We start from the raw sequence: 19,031 nt of genomic DNA, 5'->3' as shown, positions 1-19,031 counted from the left end.
TTCAGTTTAACAGCTGTTATAAACATGAAGCTTACTTTGAGTTGAAATAGAAAATTTTATTTTTCCCTTCAAATTTAGAAGTAAAACCTTGCTATCTGAGGCTAAACCTCACTAAGCCTTGAACCATATTGTAACAGGAAGGAATCAGATATGCCACCTATAGATAATTCTGCTTTTTTTAATAGTTCAAATGGAAAATGCATTCTGAAGGAAAAGTTGTATGCAATGAAGGCCATTAAATGCAAAATCTAGAGTTGTTTTTTGTATGCTGATATTCTATTTTCCAACCTGACAGAAAGATAACCTAACTATTCAACCACTTTGTAATGTCCTAAAAATTTGAGAGCTTGAAATACACAGTCCCCTGGAACACAGTGGATCAACATCATGTGACAGCAGCAGACACAGCTGCCCAGCATTCCCACCTCCCACATTCAGATCAGAGCCTTGGCAATGCCTCACTATTCTATCCTGAATTATTTCAGCTGTGCAGATACTCTAATTCTCACATTTCTCAACTCCGAGACTACGAAGTCGAGTGTGCAATCATATGTAAGCGTGGTTTTTTTCTCCTATGAGTGTTAGTTGATTTTTCCCAAAAAGTCAAACAAAGAACAGGAATCCTATCATGTGGGATTCACACTGACATTCATATGATTACAGCCACGTTGGTGAGCTCTAGGCCACAGAATAACCCCTTTCACCAGCAGGTAATTATTCTCTGCACAGAGCAGCACAAAAGCAGGAAATTACATACTAACACACGTGGGTGCATGCCTACCCTCAGCAATCTTGAGGAATGTCTGTTCAGCCACAGGACTTCTGCCTTATTCCCCTCCTCCCCCAGCAAAATCTTCCCAGTGTCTAACAACTCTTTCCATACCATTTGGCTCCTGTTCAACTTCTATTCCTCTTTTATTCTGAAACTTCAGCCCTTGATATCCTGATCTTAACAGCCTCCACTAATTTGCAGCCAGGGCCCAGGCCACCTCTCCCTATATGATAACTGTTTCCACTTACACAGCCCCCCTTAGTCCTTCCTGCTTCTCTTTTCATTCTCCTGACATCTCAGTCCTTCTCTTGGTCTAACAGCTCCTCTTCCCCTAGTGCAAGCTTCATCTCCTATGTACGCTTTACTACTCATCTTCTCCACGTACACTCCCCACAGCAGTTGTAAGGCATCACAAGTACACGGATCAGGTTACTTGGATAGTGCTACTGCCCACTTCTGCCATGAGACCTGGCTGAGATCTGCAACTCTATCAGGTGGCCTGGCTGTACCCTCCCGTTCTGTACAAAGTCTACATTCACAAGCTGGCCAAAAACAGTAGCCACAAGAAGATCAGCATACACATCACTGCTAGGACTTGCAATGCCAGAGCATTTCTAGAACAAAGAATATTCCTCGAGAGTAATCTGAATATGTGCCGGGTGTGTTTTTTCAGAAGTTCAAACTTGGCAAAACTGATGACTATTTTTGTGGAGCAGAAAAACACACGACCGGTATAAAGGCCATTCCTTATCAAAGTCCTAATCCCTGATCCAAAAGTAACAGGGCAATGAGTGCTCTTGAAGAAAAGGTCAGGAGTACTATTTTTAAACACTACAGAACTTAAAACTTTCTTCTCAAATGTTTTTGACAGGACTGCTTCCAAACTATTTACATTGGTTAAACTTCATTTCCTACATAACGCACATACATAATATATTTCTCAAACCACAACCAAGGTAAAGTCTAATTGATAGATTTATGTATTTAATGTCTTAACAGTTAAAAATTATAATGCAGCTTCACATTTTACCTTCTACACAAATAAATTTGTTTCTCCATTCAATACCATCAGGTCTTGGTATAGCTTTGGCTTCACGAACTGAAATCATTTGATGGCTCCAACTAGAAAAAAAGAAAACAATTTGCAAAAATTTTTAACTTAATTCCAAATTAATAGTATCAGTTTACATTTAAAAAAAATTGTTAAATTGCTATGTCATAATCCTGGTTAACACTATATTTTATAATAATGAAAAAATTTAATAGTCTAATCTTCACAATTCAGTATATAAGAATAAGGAATCGTGTGTAGGAAACAAGAAATTTTTTCCACAAACAGAAGTTTAATTACAAAAGCGTATCCAAAATAGAGCATCATGGGTATTCACGAGTAACATATATTCACAACAGAATGACTTTTTCAACTAGCAATGTCAAACTGAATATTGACATCTACATTTATATCTAAGTTCAAAAGAAATTATAGACTCAAATCTTTTAGAATTTGCTATGGGGAGAAGAGAAAGGCAAGGAGTAAGTGCAGATGAAGTCACATACTGCATTCCATTAAAAAATACTCAATAGTATAAAAATACATAGAGACAGCTTGCTTACAGGCCAGCATTCCTCGTGCAAGGAACCTATTACTAGAAAGCACCAACACTTTGTATAAGCTGAATTTTAGATCTACAAGTGCAACATCTCCCTACCACTTTCTGCACATAACTTTATGGTAACAAAACTATAGGAAATTATCATACTGAAACAGGAACAGCAGGCAATCTACAGGGTAATCTTTATCATGTGTCAACATCTTTATGATGCTTGGCACAACAACACACCAAACGTAATGGAAGCCAAAACAACCACTTTGAGTTTTATGTTCTTATCTACCCAGCCAGTTTTCAGCTGCTCTTAACTAAACAGAGCAGCTCATGCCCAGTGCCATCATGAGGCACACGCAGGCAACCAGGGAATTGGGCCCAGCCAGCATGGGTTTGTGAAAGGCAGATCCTGCTCAGCTAACCAGATCTCTTTCTGTGACAGGGTGACCTACTTAGTGGATGAGGGAAGGGCTGTGGAAATTGTCTATCCAGACTTTAGTAAAGCTTTTCACATTATTTCCCACAGCATTCTGGAGAAACCAACTGCTCATGGCTTGGATGGGTGCATTGTTCACTGGGTTAAAAAGGAGCTGGATGGATGGGCCCAGAGAGAGAGGTTACCTCCAGCTGGCAGCAGGTCACAAGGTGGTGTTCCCCAGGATTTAGTACCAGGGCGTGATCTGGATGCAGGGATCAAGTGCACCTTCAGACAGTTCACAGGTGACACCAAGTTGGGCAGGAATGTTCATTTGCTGGAGAGCAAGAAGGCTCTGCAGAGGGATCTGGACAGGCTGGATAGATGGGCCAAGGCATGTGGTATAAGGCAAAGTGCCCTTAGGTCACAACAACCCCATGCACCACCACAGGCTGGGAGGGGTGGCTGGAAAGCTGCCCAGATTAAAAAGGTCTCTTCCAACAGAAGATTTTGTAAACCAGGGAACTACTCTATCAACAAAATGCCTGGATCACCAACAATGTATCCCATATATCCTGACTAAATGGCGCTTAGAAATAGGTGGTTGATGTGCTTCTAGCTGTACTGGTGTTATGTATATCTGACGTGATCTCCTGACTGAATCAATCTTTTGACAAAATGCAAAGACAGAGGAGCTGGGCTGGGTACATCAACCACTTGCAGTAAATCTGTAAATATCAACTGGAAATTAAAGTACCATCTATAATTCATCAGCTACATTTGGAAGAACCACATGCTCCCTAGGCCACAGACCAGCTGCTGAAACTCCATTAAGTCAGTGGTGCTAAGACAGCTAAAAATCAGTGACTGTAATTCTACAAATTATCTTGAATATAGCTCATAATTAAAACCACTTATGAAAGTCAGTTGTTTGAATAACTGTACTTAGCCAGAACACATGCATTATTCTTTTATTGAAAAGAATATTCATATTGAAAAATATGAATAGGGCTTATTTCCAAAAAGTGCAGGATGAAGTAGGTTTAGGATACCTCAGTGTGTATATTTAGACTTCTCCTGATATATTCTTTAGAAAATTAGTACAGATGATGACGATTCCTACCACTCAATGCAAACTAAAGCTTTCATTCTAACCCATCATCCTTCCTCTCCTTAATTCCCATAGCAGACTACTTTTGCAAGATTTACAGATATTGTGAAGCATCAAATACTTTCCTATCATGTCTTTTAATAAATGACCATCAACAGAAGCTTAATTCAGATGAATTGCTCAAAAAAGAACATGAACACACATTAAAAAAAAAAAACACAAAAAGAAAAACAAAACAAAAAAACACCAAAACAAAAAACAAAACCCAAACCAACAAATAAAAAAAGAGAGAGAAAATGGAAAATGTATATGCCCAGAGCATCGAACAAGTTTAAACTGCAGCCTGGGGACAATGGTTGTGAGCAGAAGATGACAGTTCAACTCATCTGCTTTTTCTAAAAGCCCTATTTAAAATTCAGAGTGATCCAGACCAGTGGGAGAAAAAAAAAAGTCATAAAACAAAGTATTCGACCTGCATTTAATTTAAGCAGGAAGTACTGTTTCACTTGAAACAGTAATTCTTCTCTTGAATTCTCTTTTTTCTAAGTTATACTCGATGCCTCAACAAAAAATAAACGCATTTATATTACACCGGTTAAGCAAAAAAGCAACAAAAAAGTGACATTTCTAGCTATTTAAACTTGAAAATAACTGTTTTATCTGATAGTCTCACTAAACCCATCTTAGTACCAAAATCATCCTGAATTAGAAATTAATTACCAACAGCAAATTATTTGTGTACCAATTTTAACCATTTTGGCTTGCATACAGTAACTTCACTGTTACCAACACAAAGCAAATATTCTCTACATACAGATTTGCAATCCGTAAGTTAACGATGGCTATTTAAACAGCTATTTCAATTATCAGTTATTTTTGTTGTCACTGCCTTCATTAGATACATGATCTTCAGAGGGAAGACAAGTATTTGAAAGAAAGATCAGGCAATTTCAGGTGTCTGTATAATGACACTACAAATAAAATAAAAAGCTTAGCTTTTCCAGAGCATTCTTACAAATCAAAGCCACTTATATAAACACACTAAGATGGATAAAAATTGCAAGCATATATAATTCAATATGATATTAAAAATGATCCCTTTATTACTTGACCAATTCTACTGTGAAAAGAGTTGCCAGCAACTGCTCACTGTAATTTTTATTTTGTCATTAAAATGTAATCAATCTTTTGTCATGTCAAATACAACTTAATGAGTGAATGATCTTAAACAACTGCTACATAACTTGCAACAATAAATTTAAGAGAAGTAGTCATAAAGGACAAATTCCAGGTTCCTTAACAGCATATTCAGGGGAACAAGGCCTCAGTTTGGAAAGAGACAACCAAGTGAAAACCTGCTGCCTTCACTCACAGCTGCAGAAATGAAATCAGACACCTCCCATGGAGGGACTGGTAAATATGGACCAGTTTCCAAATACTTTCTTTGGACAACATCTAAATGCATTTTTTCACTTGATCACATTCACTGCATAATCAGCAGACCTTTGACAATTTTAAATATTAGAGTAATAATGGAGTCACAAGCATGCTTTTAGCCAGTTCTATCATAACAAACATTATGCAGACTTGAACTCTTATAGCAAGATAATTATACAACCACAAAGGCAAAACAAGATCTGCCATATGTAGTGTGTTAGTCCAATGTATGTAGCAATTTCCAAATCACATTTCTTTGGGGATAGGGGTGAAGGGTTGTAAAAGTTACTTCTTATGGACACACTGAAAGCCCCAAAGCAGAACTGTGGAAAGAGCGCTGTATAAATACATGGCAATAAGCAGTTTTCTGAAACATCTTACAGTCTAAATAAATCAAACATGTTAAAAGTATAAAGGAAAAAAACCACAGCACAAGGAGACGAACTTATTCATGGCTGCACAGCACACAAGGTGGCTTTGTTTCTTCCTTTGCCATACTCTTTGGGCCCATCCTGCCTTTAAATATTAGGCACTACCTAAAGTAAAATAAACTACATATTTTAAATTAAATACCTGATGGCCTTTGCTAGAGTGAGGGAGAAGTTTAAAACAATACATCCCTGTCTTCTCCTACCTTCCTGACCAACACATGTAAAATAAATGAGTAGTTAAGCATTCTAGGCAGGTGGCTTCAGTGACTCATTCTGTTCAAAATTATGATCTTCACACATGATCTGATCATTCTTGATTGCATACTATTCATCCAGCAAAACAGTTCCTGTGTATCAAACCCAGTAGTGCATTCTACTCCTACAAAAGACAGAAACCTACAACAATCACTTTTATGAAAACTGAAATAGCAATTTTAGTCTCTTTAGTAATCTTTTCATCAAACACATTACAGCCCAATAGTGAAAGTTCACTGGCTAGGTCATTGAAATATGGCCCAGTTTAACAGTCACAGTATCTGAAATATAATCTCAATATTTTAGTGCATAAAAACACCAGTAAATGTTTCACAGGGAAAGCAAACCCTTAAAAAATTACTAGCTACAGCAGTGAAAATATTCAACACATTCTGGAGTAGAACTAAGAGAGCCCTGTGTTGTGTGTATTTACAAGCTTAATGAGTCAGCAGTGTGCCCTGGCAGCCAGGAGGGCCAACTGTGTCCTGGGGGGCATCAGGCAAAGCATCGCCAGCCGGTCGAGGGAGGGGATTGTCCTGCTCTGCTCTGCACTGGGGCGGCCTCACCTTGAGCATTGTGTGCAGTTTGGGGCACCACAATACAAGAAAGACATTGAGCTATTAGAGAGTGTCCAAAAGAGGACCATGAGGATGGTCAAGGGTCTGGACTGGAAGCCCTATGAGGAGCGGCTGTGGTCACTTGGTCTGTTCAGTCTGGAGAAGACCTAGGGGAGACCCCATCAGGGTCTTCAACATCCTCACAAGGGGCAGCGGATGGGCAGGTACCGATCTCTTCACTCTCACAACCAGTGACAGGACTTGAGGTAATGGTATGAAGCTGAGTCAGGGGAGGTTTAGTTTAGATATGAAGAAACTCAGTATATTCTATGATTCTACGTATTTAACTCTTATCGTCATTCTTGCTTGTACTGTTGTTTCCATCAGCAACTTCAAAGCAAAGATAACACATTTGTGCCTAGCATGACACTGTTCTTTGGTTCTCACTGGCTTGCTATCTCACACACAAAAATCTTTTAAGACATGATCATGTTCCTCCCTATGGGCACTAATTTGTCTTCTCCAGGCAATTACCAGGTTTTAAGAAACTATATGGAATTTACTACCTTCAAGACACCAACCCCATTCCTTTCAAACATGATTTATAGTTGTCAGGGATACACAGATGGTCAATTAAACAGTATACCTGGCTAAGTTTTAATTCTGTAGCAGAAAGAGTTAAAAAAACCTGCTGCATTAAGTGCATTATTTCCTCAAATGATTTCTCAGCTATGTAACATTTTCAACACAGGAATTCTAATGGCTATTTTTACAGGAGGTTTTTTGCGTGTTTTTTTTTTTTTTTAACAGAATATCATGAGTCAAATGTTTAAATACTTAACAGATACTGGACAGTGGAAAAACCAGCCAGATATTCTTTTTTTCCAGTTGTTTTTTTAAAAACATTTTCTTCCTTTGACATCAGCAAGTATCCTGTCTTCAATGTTACTTTTTCAAACCTTGTTTTAATCAGTTCACCTGTGTGATTAAATTTAGGTAACATTTTTTCCTGATTTATGAACATCACAAAAAATAATATTTAGGGATTACCCTCACTTCAAGTACTGATATTGCAGAAGTCCTCATATATCTTAATATATCCTGTCTAACAGCAGACAAAACCAAAGTCTTTCTGGACCAGCCACCAACTAGGCAGAAATCTGGTCCTGACTATGTTCACAAGCACTCAAAGCAGAAAAGTCAAATTAGGCATTTTTCCTGCATTTAGACAAGATCATCTCTATTACTTTGCCCAGGCAAACCAGAAAATTCTTCCTTATTGGAAAATACATTTACTTTCATATATGAGAAGATTAACAGCTTGTTGTTCAGTCAAGTAGCAAAGGATTCATCTAGTGCTCAACAGAAATCAGGAACCTGAGGTTATCCTTCAGCAGTGTCTTCTCATTTGCCTCTTTACCAAACATCACCTTGCCAGATGAAAAGACAGGTACTCAGGAGCAACATTATACTATAGCGTAATATAGCAAGCCCTAGCAATTTTTAAAGGACAAAAGTCTCTAGCTTTCGGCACCTATTTCACAGGACAGAATGCCTGGCTAAGTAGAAGATGTCAGATACTTTATCGACATTCCTATTGTCATTTAGCCTTTTCACCCTTTTCCTCCCTATCAATTACCATTCCTTCATTACTGCAATTCTTTCTCTTCAAGCATTAGGAAGTGTTGCTATACTGAATAGAAGGAATCAAAGTTTTGCATATTCCAAACCACAAAGACAAGCTTATTACTTACTCAAATTCTGTGGCATAATATTTGAAGAAGCCTATTAGCAAATCTCCAAGGCTTGATCCATTTTTTGAGATGTAAGGAGGAATGGTACATGGAGCTTGATGAACAAGATGCAACTGCATAGTAGGATCAAAACATTCCTGTCAAAAAAAAATCAGAGTGTGTGTATATATATATATATATGTATATACTAAACACACACACACACACACAAAGAGAGCCTTAAACAAGATGAATATATTTTTCCCAATAAGAAAGCTGCCTATCATTTGCTTGTTAGAAGTTCAAGGACAATTTACAAGCCAACAACTATTTCGCTTCCGCTCCTCTCTTGATACTAGTTACTCTCTCTGAACTCAGGTAGAATCATCTTGCACAGGAGTGTGTGAGACCACCCCTTGACTTCTGTTTACTAAAGAACTTTAACATGGGAGAATATTTGAACTGCACTGAGCTGGCTGCAGTTGAATTGAGATAAGGTAAGTAAAACTAATGCATCCATTGCCAATTTTGAACACCTATGGTACAGAAACAATCCCCAAGGAAGGCCTGACTTTTCTCCCACAGCAGAGTTCAAATTGCATATGAACCCCACTGGCAATAAAATGAATCTGCATCCTCCCACATAATGAGTTCAAAGACTGCAGTCACACTTCCTCTAACCAAGCTATCTGAATAAATAAAAAAAACCCCCAACAGTGAAGTTATACAAAAACCCTGAATACACAGAATGCAGGACTTAGCTGAAGTATGCTTTTCTTCAGAGGGAAGGGGGTGGGCATGATGGGGGTAAGAAAAGGTCAGATTTGCTATGAAAAGAAATCACTATTGCCAGCTTAAAAAGGAATCTATACAAGGCTAAATTAACATGGGTTTAGCTCTGCTCTACTGTTTCAGTTCCATTGCATCCTTTAGGTTATTGTGATAGACTGGAATACATGGAGGAAAACATATCTTCCCGATAAACATTTTTATAACCTGGTAATACCAGGTTTTAACACTATTTTACAGCAATGTTGTGTATTTTACTGAAAATTAACCCAAGATACACAAGAGCAAGCTTCCTTCAAATAAAGGAACACATTTATGTAAATTTAGAGACTTATTCACTCATTACTGTATCTCCCCTCTCCTCCCATTCATTTGTTATTTTAAAGAGTAGTATCAGGCATGACTCAAACTTTATAGCACTAGAATAGCACTAGAAGCACTACACACTGTAATGCTATTTCCATGTCCACAGCTGGCAGCTCTTCCTCTGAGAAAAGCACAGTTAGTGATCAAAACCAGTAGGACTGAAAAGTCTGGGACTTCTGTCCTCTTCTGCCAATTCTAGCAAAACCTCCTGGAACCTTGTGCAGTATCTTTGGGGAGAAAAGCCCATTCTTCTAGCAATGAAAAAATTGCAAGTGTTGATCTCACACGATACAACTTTACATAGAAAACATAGTTAGCAGAGCTCAGAATTTAACAGCTTATAATTCATCAGAAGACACCAAAGCAATGGAGACACACAGACATAAAAAGCAGATACGTAGCACACAAAGATGTAGAAAGGGAACAGCTGTTCCTATGTCATACAGTATATACAGTTTTAACCCTAAAGTTAATCAGAAAGGTACTAGAGTGAAAGTTACTCCTTGCCCATTCCCACAGAAAGTTACAGAGAGTCACAACAGTTGAATTCAGAACTAGCAGCATACCAGCTCAAGAAGAACATACAAGGGAAGAGGCAAAAGGAAAAACACGGGATGATGACCTCCAAACAATACGAAATAGAAACTTAACAAAATTACTACAACAGATGTCTACTAAGACCAGTAAGTAAATGTTTGGAGGCAGCAGACATCTTTGAAAAGGAGAACAAGATTAACTTTTTTAAGCTTTGAATATTTAAATGCCCAAGAACTTCTCAACTGCAGGAAAATTCTGCCAGCACAGTGAGGCTGGCATCCTGAGCAGCTAAAAAGCTGGCAATAAGATTTCAGACAAATCAAAGTTTTCCTCACTCAGAAAGGCATTTGCCTTCAAAAAATACACCTGTATTATTCTATATAAGTGCTGCAGTAAAAAGGCAAGTTATGGTCTATAGCAGCTAACCATTAAAAAACCCAACCACCTAGTTCTATAAATAATTCCCATTTCCACTTGGTTTAGTGGTTATATCTCTCTGAAAATTACTCTTAAAAAGGCAACTAAGTATTGCAAAAAAGAAGGCATGACTGAAATTAATTTTCTGGAAGAAAGTAAGGTTTTTTAACACTAACTAAAGCAAAGTATTAATAACATCCTTGTGATACTGTTAGTAAATTTATTTTTTAAGCACTGTCAGTTGCTGATCACCACACATAAAGGCAAAAACAGTGTTTCATCTTTCTGAAATACAGAATTTTTTTATGGAAGAAGTAGCTATTACCATATTAGAAAGTTTTACATGTAAAACCAAATTAGTTATTACTTAAAATTCAGTATATGGAAGATTTAATGAAAACTTCTGTCAAGAAATTTCATTCAATATATCAATAACCAACAATGTAATTTTTTTAACATAATTTCTTGACAAAGCAATCACTCAGTGTCCAGTGAATAAGAGGTCAGACCAGCCACAGGATACATAGACTCATTTTTCTGCTTTGCCACAGACAACCCATGAAAATCCACTAGCCTCAACTCATCTCCATTCACCTGTTGTAAAACGGGGATAACAGTATTTGCCTTCCTGTTAGAGGGACTCAGGGAATAACTAGATGCACACAACAAGGTAGATTCTGCACATAAAGGAGGTTGTCTACAAAGCATCCTTCAAATTAGTTTAGTTTCAAGTAGGCAATCCCTGTAAGTTTTCCCTTTTTAGCTGCACTAAAAGGCAAAAGATCCAACTTCTATTAAAATTAGTCCCTAATGCACTTACTGTGTCTTTGCTTCAAGCCACCTTAAGAGACGGAAAGGAAATTCAGGATCTGATGGAGTAAATATAAATGAGCTATCCATTATTTCCAGATACTTCAGAAAAAGGGACCCCAAAGTCCTTTTCCTTTTTTGCTAGATCTCTAATCTTTACCTTGGTTGGCTGATTTCTCAAGAAACACCAGTATTGAGCAACGTTTCATGTTCAAGCTACATAATGTTTACAAGTACACTCATTCCACCTTACACACTGGAAAGGAAGACAAGTGTACATAAAAAAAAATTATATTTGAGTGTCTTGATGTATAGTGAGTTTAACTCTGTACCAGATTCTTCAAAAAAGTTTACAGTTGTAGCATCAGCATAGTATCTTGCCATTTTTTATATTCACACACATAAAATACCCTTCACCAGTCTTACAAATGAATATTTAAGTCATGTTTTTACTTTTTAAAAGTGCAACTCAACATGTGAAGCAAACTGTGTCTGTCCAAGGACTGACTTCTACATTGAGCACCACCCCACCTTCTGCTCCACAGTTTTAAGACGCGACATGAAGATGACGTAGCAGATACAAAAATGTGCTCATGTGAAGTCCACAAAATTCACTATCCACAGCACTCACGGAGACTCGCTTCCATCTTGATTTAAGGCAATACAGTTGAACACTTAAGGCTGCTTGAACACTGGAGGCTCAGGCACAAGTTTCCTTCTGACTGCCAGTGGCAGCAATGTGCACCAGCTGTAATGGCCTGAGCCATTATAGGTTCTCTAGAGCTCATCTGTAAAGTCATGACTTGAAGGCAAGTTCTACATAGACTTCAGAACTGATCAGCACATTTTGTGGGCTACTATCATCTACCTGATCTGGATAGTGAGGGCAGGAAGCCCCAGAATACAACCTCACATCTGATATGGTCCAATACCCACTCTAAACGAGAGGCTGTAAAACATGTCAGCTTGGTGCCAGCTGGAGGCTCACCCACGACAACAGAACGCACTAGTGGGCAAACCTGGTGGCTTTCCAGGACTTCTCAGCCCTTCACATTTGCAGTAGGGATATACTGAGACACGGAATCTGCCTTTTGTCTCCTCCTCAATGAAAGCATGTCTCTCTTATATGGTACCAACAACGTAAAACAGAGCACAAAAGTAATTTCAGGCTGCAGATTTGATTTTGAAAAACTGTAGGTAGATGTCTGTAGGGGAGATGCAGGATTTATGTGTAGCGTTAGTATGGAGACAGAGCTTTGACCAGCTACAACCACAAGAAAAACATATGGTGTCTTTTGATACTGACATTTGCCTGTGCATTGAAATTATTACTGCAAGGTACAAGACCAAATTTGTGTTGCTGTATTTTTAATTTTAAATTTCTCTGAAACATCAGCATTCAGAAATTTTAACTTTCAATTTTTAAACACTTAACTATAATTATATTCCTAATGGAAACAGTAGACCAAAAATATATTTGCAAATTTGGGTTTATAGTAAACAAGTATAAAATATTCTTTAAATTTTGTTAGCAATCCTAGAATTCTCCAGAGGTAATCCAATCACTCTCCAAAGGTACGATAACTAACAAGAACAAAAACCAAAAAAAGAATCTACATCAGAACAGGGTAAAAAGCCATTTCTTCTAGCTGTGTTCTCAAAACACAGGTACCTGCAGGTGATTTACCGTTTTCACATAACATAAGATAAAACCTTGTACAAACGTTTAATTCATTACAAATTCATTATATTTTTAGTACAAATTTATAGTATAAATTCATTATATTTTTCAAGTTTTGGTATTGTATAATTCTGCTTTAATCATACAAGGCATTAATGTTTGCATAGTACTCTGAAGGCCTTTACACGGTTCAAACACTGTAAATAAATTTATCTCGTAAATGTAAATAATTATAATTTTCAATTATAATTTTGGAGGAGTCAAAATTTACCAATTCTTAACAGTTTTATTTAAATAACATGCTACACAAAACTTACAATACTACAAATTCAAAACCCTATCAGATAAAGCTAAGTGTACAAGAAATGAAAGACAACTTCAAATGCTTTTCAGCTCTCTCAGTGAAGAAATGAGAAGGTATATAGTACCATAAAAAAAAACAGAGGAAAAGATAAAGACCATAAAAATGTAGCACAGGTATGCCTAAGCAGATTTACAATACAGAAATAAAACTGCAGTGTATTATCACTCAAAGCTTTCTTCTGCATCTTGATTACCCTAATTACCCATAATGGCTGACACCATAGTATTTTCTCCCTGATGTACAGTGTTATTAAATATTCCCATTTCAGCATTATAGGAAATATATGCAAAAGATAGAATGGCTTTCTGATACTACCTCAGCACAACTGTCAGCAACAAATTACAGAAACATACAGGGACAGGGACATCAAACTATGTGAACTATGAATAAAAAAAAATTAAAAAGTGACACTAGAGGAAAAGTAAGGAGGAAGAAACCAAGGAACTTCAGTAAATAAGTTATAGCATAGAACTATTCATCAATAAAGCTGAGAAATATTTAGGAGGGTAGATCTTACTTCTAGATCATCTTCCTTAGATTAAATCTCATTAATAACAGTCCTAATTCTGGAGGGATCAAAGCATATTGATTCACAGAATTCACTGGAAGTGAACAGAGTATGATCTGGATACAACAGATATGGATGTATGATCTGGACACAAAGTCCCAAAAAGGTGTTTTCTTGTTGGACTGAAGCCAAATTTTGTGATGTCACAAAAGTTTGCGTAGTAGATATTTATCACTCACTCTGCACACAGAAATATCAGGCAACTCAACAGCTGTGGGAGGGTATGGAATTCTGAAACACCAGAGTTGGATGAAAATGTAACATATTAAAAATAGGAACCAGAAAGTTACAACTGACACAGGGATATTTTCAGGTCAGCATAAAGGGAATTAAGTCAGCGGTTTTCATTAGCACTTGTTTCTACCTGTGTGTGAAATCTTCTCATACATAACAGAATTTTCACTACAGAAATTATCAAAACAGCAAATAATCTCTTTCACACTTATGTTTAGCAGATCAATGACCAGATTTACAGACTTAATCCATTAGAGACAGTTAAGAAATTATATATTTAGATAAGCAAGGTCATACACATATATTATGTAGTAAAACCATAAGAAACACTTACTGGGTAATTTTTCTGGAGGGATGGAAGGATGGGTTCAGGTAGGGCTATAAAAAAGAGAAGTTTGAAGTTACTGTGATTCACATAATTCACAGGAAGCATTATCATATCAAGTACACTGCAGGGTTGAATTGAAATTTTGTCTTAAAAACATCTATCAAGAACTTCACTTTCACGTCTTTTTTAAAGTAAAAGTTATTCAGTAAACATTTCTGTTACTATATTTCCCACTATATAGTACCATAAGAAGTTTATTCAGCTAAGGGAAGCTGTTATCAAGATACTACTATATGTAGTAGGCATGAAAAATTCTACAGCAGCTGGGTACAACTTCATTTCTCAAATTTATATTAATTCATGGCTATAAAAACATCACCTGGATTCCCTAAAGAAAAAATTAGAGTCACTCTTTTTTTTTCCCTATGTCTAATACATATGATTCCATCATAGCATAAGTCTACAGATAATGCAAAAGCACACATTTTTTAGCTGCAAAGTATCATATACTGAACCTCCAAAAGTAACCTAAAGAAAAAATACCCAACACACTTACTAGGCATTGCTACAAAATCCCTACAAAATACATAAATACAGTCTAATATTGTTAGCTGATCTACTAAATGGCAAACATGTTATAATGATCATGTAGTCATTAATGATACAGACACAAAATGAATTAAACATTTGCCATGTTTTATGAAAATCATGGATTGGGAGAGTATCTCTTGCACAGCATAAAAAAGAAGGAAAAAACTTATCACTCAGATTAGATGATAAACCAAAATCCAAAACTACTGACATGCCAGTCAAGCTTTAGAGCAGCTACCAAATTACGAGAGCACTCCTCAGACTAAAGCTTTAACATCATCTCCTCAGCATGTTTTTTTAAACAACTGGTCTACATCACCCACTAGGGAGAATAATAACTAAATTCAGTACACAAGACTTGGGACTTAGTTCACCCTTCTAACAGGCTCTCACAGGGGAAGAGATGTTACAGAATCCTTTTTCTGTAACAAAAGAAATGTTACAGAAAGAGATGTTACAGAATCCTTTTCTTTCTTAGGGACTAAGAATCAGAACAGCAGAATTCTCAGAATATACTTCGAGTATCTTCAAAGAGTATAATATACCTACCAGGTCTGCTAAGACAATGATCACAGCTTCTTTAATAATATTTTTATTTTATTTGTGTTTAGAAATACGCAAGAGCTCATAGTTCTGCAGTATTTTGGATAATTTCCAGTCCTCTGCCCCACTAAAACAAAAGGCAACAAAATCTAAGCAATACAGGCAATCAAGATATTGTATCTGGGCCCGCATGCTTTACTAAGAGGATGGACTTTTCTCCTAAAGCTACCACTTATCATTTGCCATATGAGTTCCGTTTTCTTACTGTACAAGTTAGTTAGACCTGTTATCTGGAAGAAAGTTCATGTACAAGATACTGATGTATCTATAAAATAAACTGAAGTCACACTAAACTTGTGTATGAAGACATCCACAGGAATATAAGACTGTGGAAATTAATTAAGTAATACAGGAAAGAAATGTGCCTAGTGAAGACAGGGTCGCTATTTACTGCAAAAGAAAGCCTTCGGTTTGTTCCCTCTCCAGTAACATGAACAAAAACACTATTACAAGTTCTAGGATACGGCTACTTCCAGGAGAATTACATGCGTGTAGCAGGAAAAAAAACACCTTTAAAATCTTCATGAATAAAACATCAGAACCTAAAGAGATGGTGCTAGTTACAAGTACAGACCCACATCTCAGGTGTTTTTTTCTGCAGAAGAGGCTGGGGAATCACAGGTAAAAGGCTCCTCTTTGGTTTGTAGACTTCTGATCCTCCCCAGACAGCTGACGGATCACAGTTTTGCATGAAAAGGATTATCTGAACCTTTTTTCCCCTTCTCTAGAGAGCTATGCCAGCTGCCACACAAAATTATAGCTACTGTCCTCATGCATTTTTGTTAACTAGTGCTTATAGCTACACAGTGTCCTGCAAGTACATTTATTTAAATTTTTTAAACCTTTGTAAAGCTAGTAGCTCTGCTTCCAGAGAAGAGGTCCACTTGTTAAAGACAAATGCAGCACTAAGGAAATAGAGTAAATGCACTTCAAATCTTTCAAAATTACTTACTTTCAAAATTCTTACTTTCAAATCTTCCTTGTGGAAGATGATTACTGTGTTTGATTTTATTAAACAGGAAAACTACACAGATATGAACTTAAAAGAGGCAGTTTCAACATGGAAAAAAATACTTACTCTGTAAATAGTGCAAAACCATCAGCACAAGACTGTAGCTGCTTAAAGTACCACGACTGGCATCATTTATCTCATGAAAACTTGCCCACTTCTTAATAACCAGTACTAATGGACGAACTCGATTCTCAACTGCAAGTAAAATAAGTACATCTCAAAAAAGTATATTTAACTATACAGCAATTATTCAACATTTGTTCCTACTTAATCAACATATTTTTTGTATTCTAAGGTTACCTTTCAGAAGCATTTTATAGAATTTACTTAGTTATTCTACAACTACTATCCATCCTATAAAAATCAGAACCAAGTATTTGCATTTGAAAAGAGTCTTTTGAGTAATAAGATCATTATAAATGGGTATGTCAGGAAATTTGCAGGTAAGACAAAACTGGATAGATCAGTCAATACAGCAGTGTCACATTTGACTTCAAAGCTCTCTGCAGTTCCTTATACTAATTTTCCCTGAATTAACTTGCTGCCAGGACAGACCCTAAGTTATTTTTTCATTGAGGGCAGGGAAAAGAATTCTCCTTGTTGGAGGACACAGACCTCATTCTTAAGTTTACCTCAGGATCCATAAGGCAGTAACCTATGCATACAAACATAAATTTTAATTTTGCCTTTTCCTCAATAGCTTTTCATGCAGATGAGATGTTACATAAAACACCTCTTTAAATCAAGACATATTCATTTCATGAGGAATGACATAAATATAGTCATATTCTAGGTATGATCTTCCAAATTTCTGGGGAATATTAATATCTTCTAATTAAGGTACTATATCTGTTGTAGGGAGGTATCACTCACCACAAAATTCTAGGGACCTAGCAGCATACTTAATTTATTATTTGCAGATATGTGGAAGCAGATCATCAACTCAGTCAAGTGCCTTACAACGGCCTTGAATACTTGTATGTTCTGGAGTATCTTTTATAACCTGACATCGTTATGCAAGGTCTTGTACTCTGCACAGCAGGACTGGAGGACAAAAGACATCCAACAACTGCATCAGTTGCTTCAGCACCTATGCCCATCTAAATGCCACTCTTCTTCTCAGAATCAACATCCTAGATCTGGAAGATCTCTTGGAAACAACAAAACTCCTTAGCACCAGTCACCTTATTCCCAACATTGTTCACCCGTGGTTGAAATAAAAAAATGTAACTATTAGCACACTAACTGTGAGATGCTAAGAATTACTTTACAAACACCATATGAACATGCATTAACTGAAATAGGATTTTTCCATGAGAGAAAAATGCAAATAAGCTCCAATTCCAAACATGATTCTTTAGTGTGTGTGTCATAGAAGAGATTTCTTTTCAGCTGACCTCATTCTGAGATATGTTTTTCTGTCTGCTAATGCCTGTAATTAGTATATAACAAAGTCAGGGTGCAATATGGCCAGTAAACTTTCTCTGATACTCTGATACAAGGTACCCCCTCAAGAAATGCTCAGTAATGTCATTTGCTCAAAGTTAAAAAGTCTAGCTTCCACTAATTGAAAAATATCTAGAAACAATTGATGACTTAATTGCAGACCCATCTCCTTTGGCAAACCACTGGTAACACGACAGCACAGACTTCAGTTTCTAGGTCTGCCTAATCTACCTACATTTTCTGTGGACGTTCTGCTTCACTCATCTCGCATCATCATCTCTGATGTTTTCAACAGCACCCATGCACCAACAGAGAAAGGCTAACTTCAAAAAAGACAGAAAAACACCCACAGAAATATTTCAGAGTTTTGGCTTTTTCATTATGTTGATTAACGTCCCCTTTTTGCCTGAGCATCTCCTTCATTCTAATGCAACAGAGAGACCAATACACCTTCCACATTAGAGGTAATTTGATCTTTTTTTTCTCCCATGCAGGGTAACACCCTTCAACCACACACTTAAGTGACCAGGATAACACTTCTAACGCTATCCACCCTTGCTGATATGACTGCAAAAGAGACAGTTTGATAAAAGTTTCCATTTAGTATTGTTTGCCTTACATCACCTGAGGGTTTTCTGATCCAAGGAAGACAAAACAGACAAGCTGTATGCTTGATATAGTTTGTCTATTTAGGAAGGTCCAGCACATCAAGGAGATATTTTCAATCATAAGTCCCCCTTAGCTATTAACTCACTCCTTGACCTCAAGAAAATAACAGTATTTATCCTTCATTAGGAGGCATGAAGTTAATTTTGCTGGCCTTACAAAAGTGGGCACCAAGGTGGGATACTAGGACCCCTTCCACCGCTCTTTTCCCATCTGGACTCATCTGCCTTGCAGTGATTTCCTGAAAGGAATAAGGGAAATCTGTGGCAGAAGGTAGAAACAAATATATCCACATTAGACTTGG

General features: G+C 37.0%; 1 protein-coding gene across 2 annotated transcripts in view; it reads right to left on the bottom strand.

Moving 5' to 3' along the window:
* TENT2 (terminal nucleotidyltransferase 2) overlaps window positions 1-19,031 on the bottom strand; it is a 37,676-nt gene that overhangs the window by 6,132 nt on the left and 12,513 nt on the right. For both annotated transcript variants that reach the window (XM_018070449.1, XM_018070450.1), the window contains exons 10-13: window positions 16,682-16,810; window positions 14,416-14,459; window positions 8,337-8,473; window positions 1,803-1,894 (exon numbers count right to left, since the gene is read on the bottom strand). In XM_018070449.1, coding sequence (XP_017925938.1) covers window positions 1,803-1,894; window positions 8,337-8,473; window positions 14,416-14,459; window positions 16,682-16,810 — 402 coding nt within the window. The remainder of the gene's footprint in view (window positions 1-1,802; window positions 1,895-8,336; window positions 8,474-14,415; window positions 14,460-16,681; window positions 16,811-19,031) is intronic.

The sequence above is a fragment of the Manacus vitellinus genome, unplaced genomic scaffold, assembly GCF_001715985.3.
Source record: "Manacus vitellinus isolate BGI_N305 unplaced genomic scaffold, ASM171598v3 scaffold_18_pilon, whole genome shotgun sequence".
NCBI classification, from domain to species: domain Eukaryota; kingdom Metazoa; phylum Chordata; class Aves; order Passeriformes; family Pipridae; genus Manacus; species Manacus vitellinus.
Note: the sequence above shows the minus strand (reverse complement) of the source record. Positions and strands in the feature narration are given on the sequence as shown.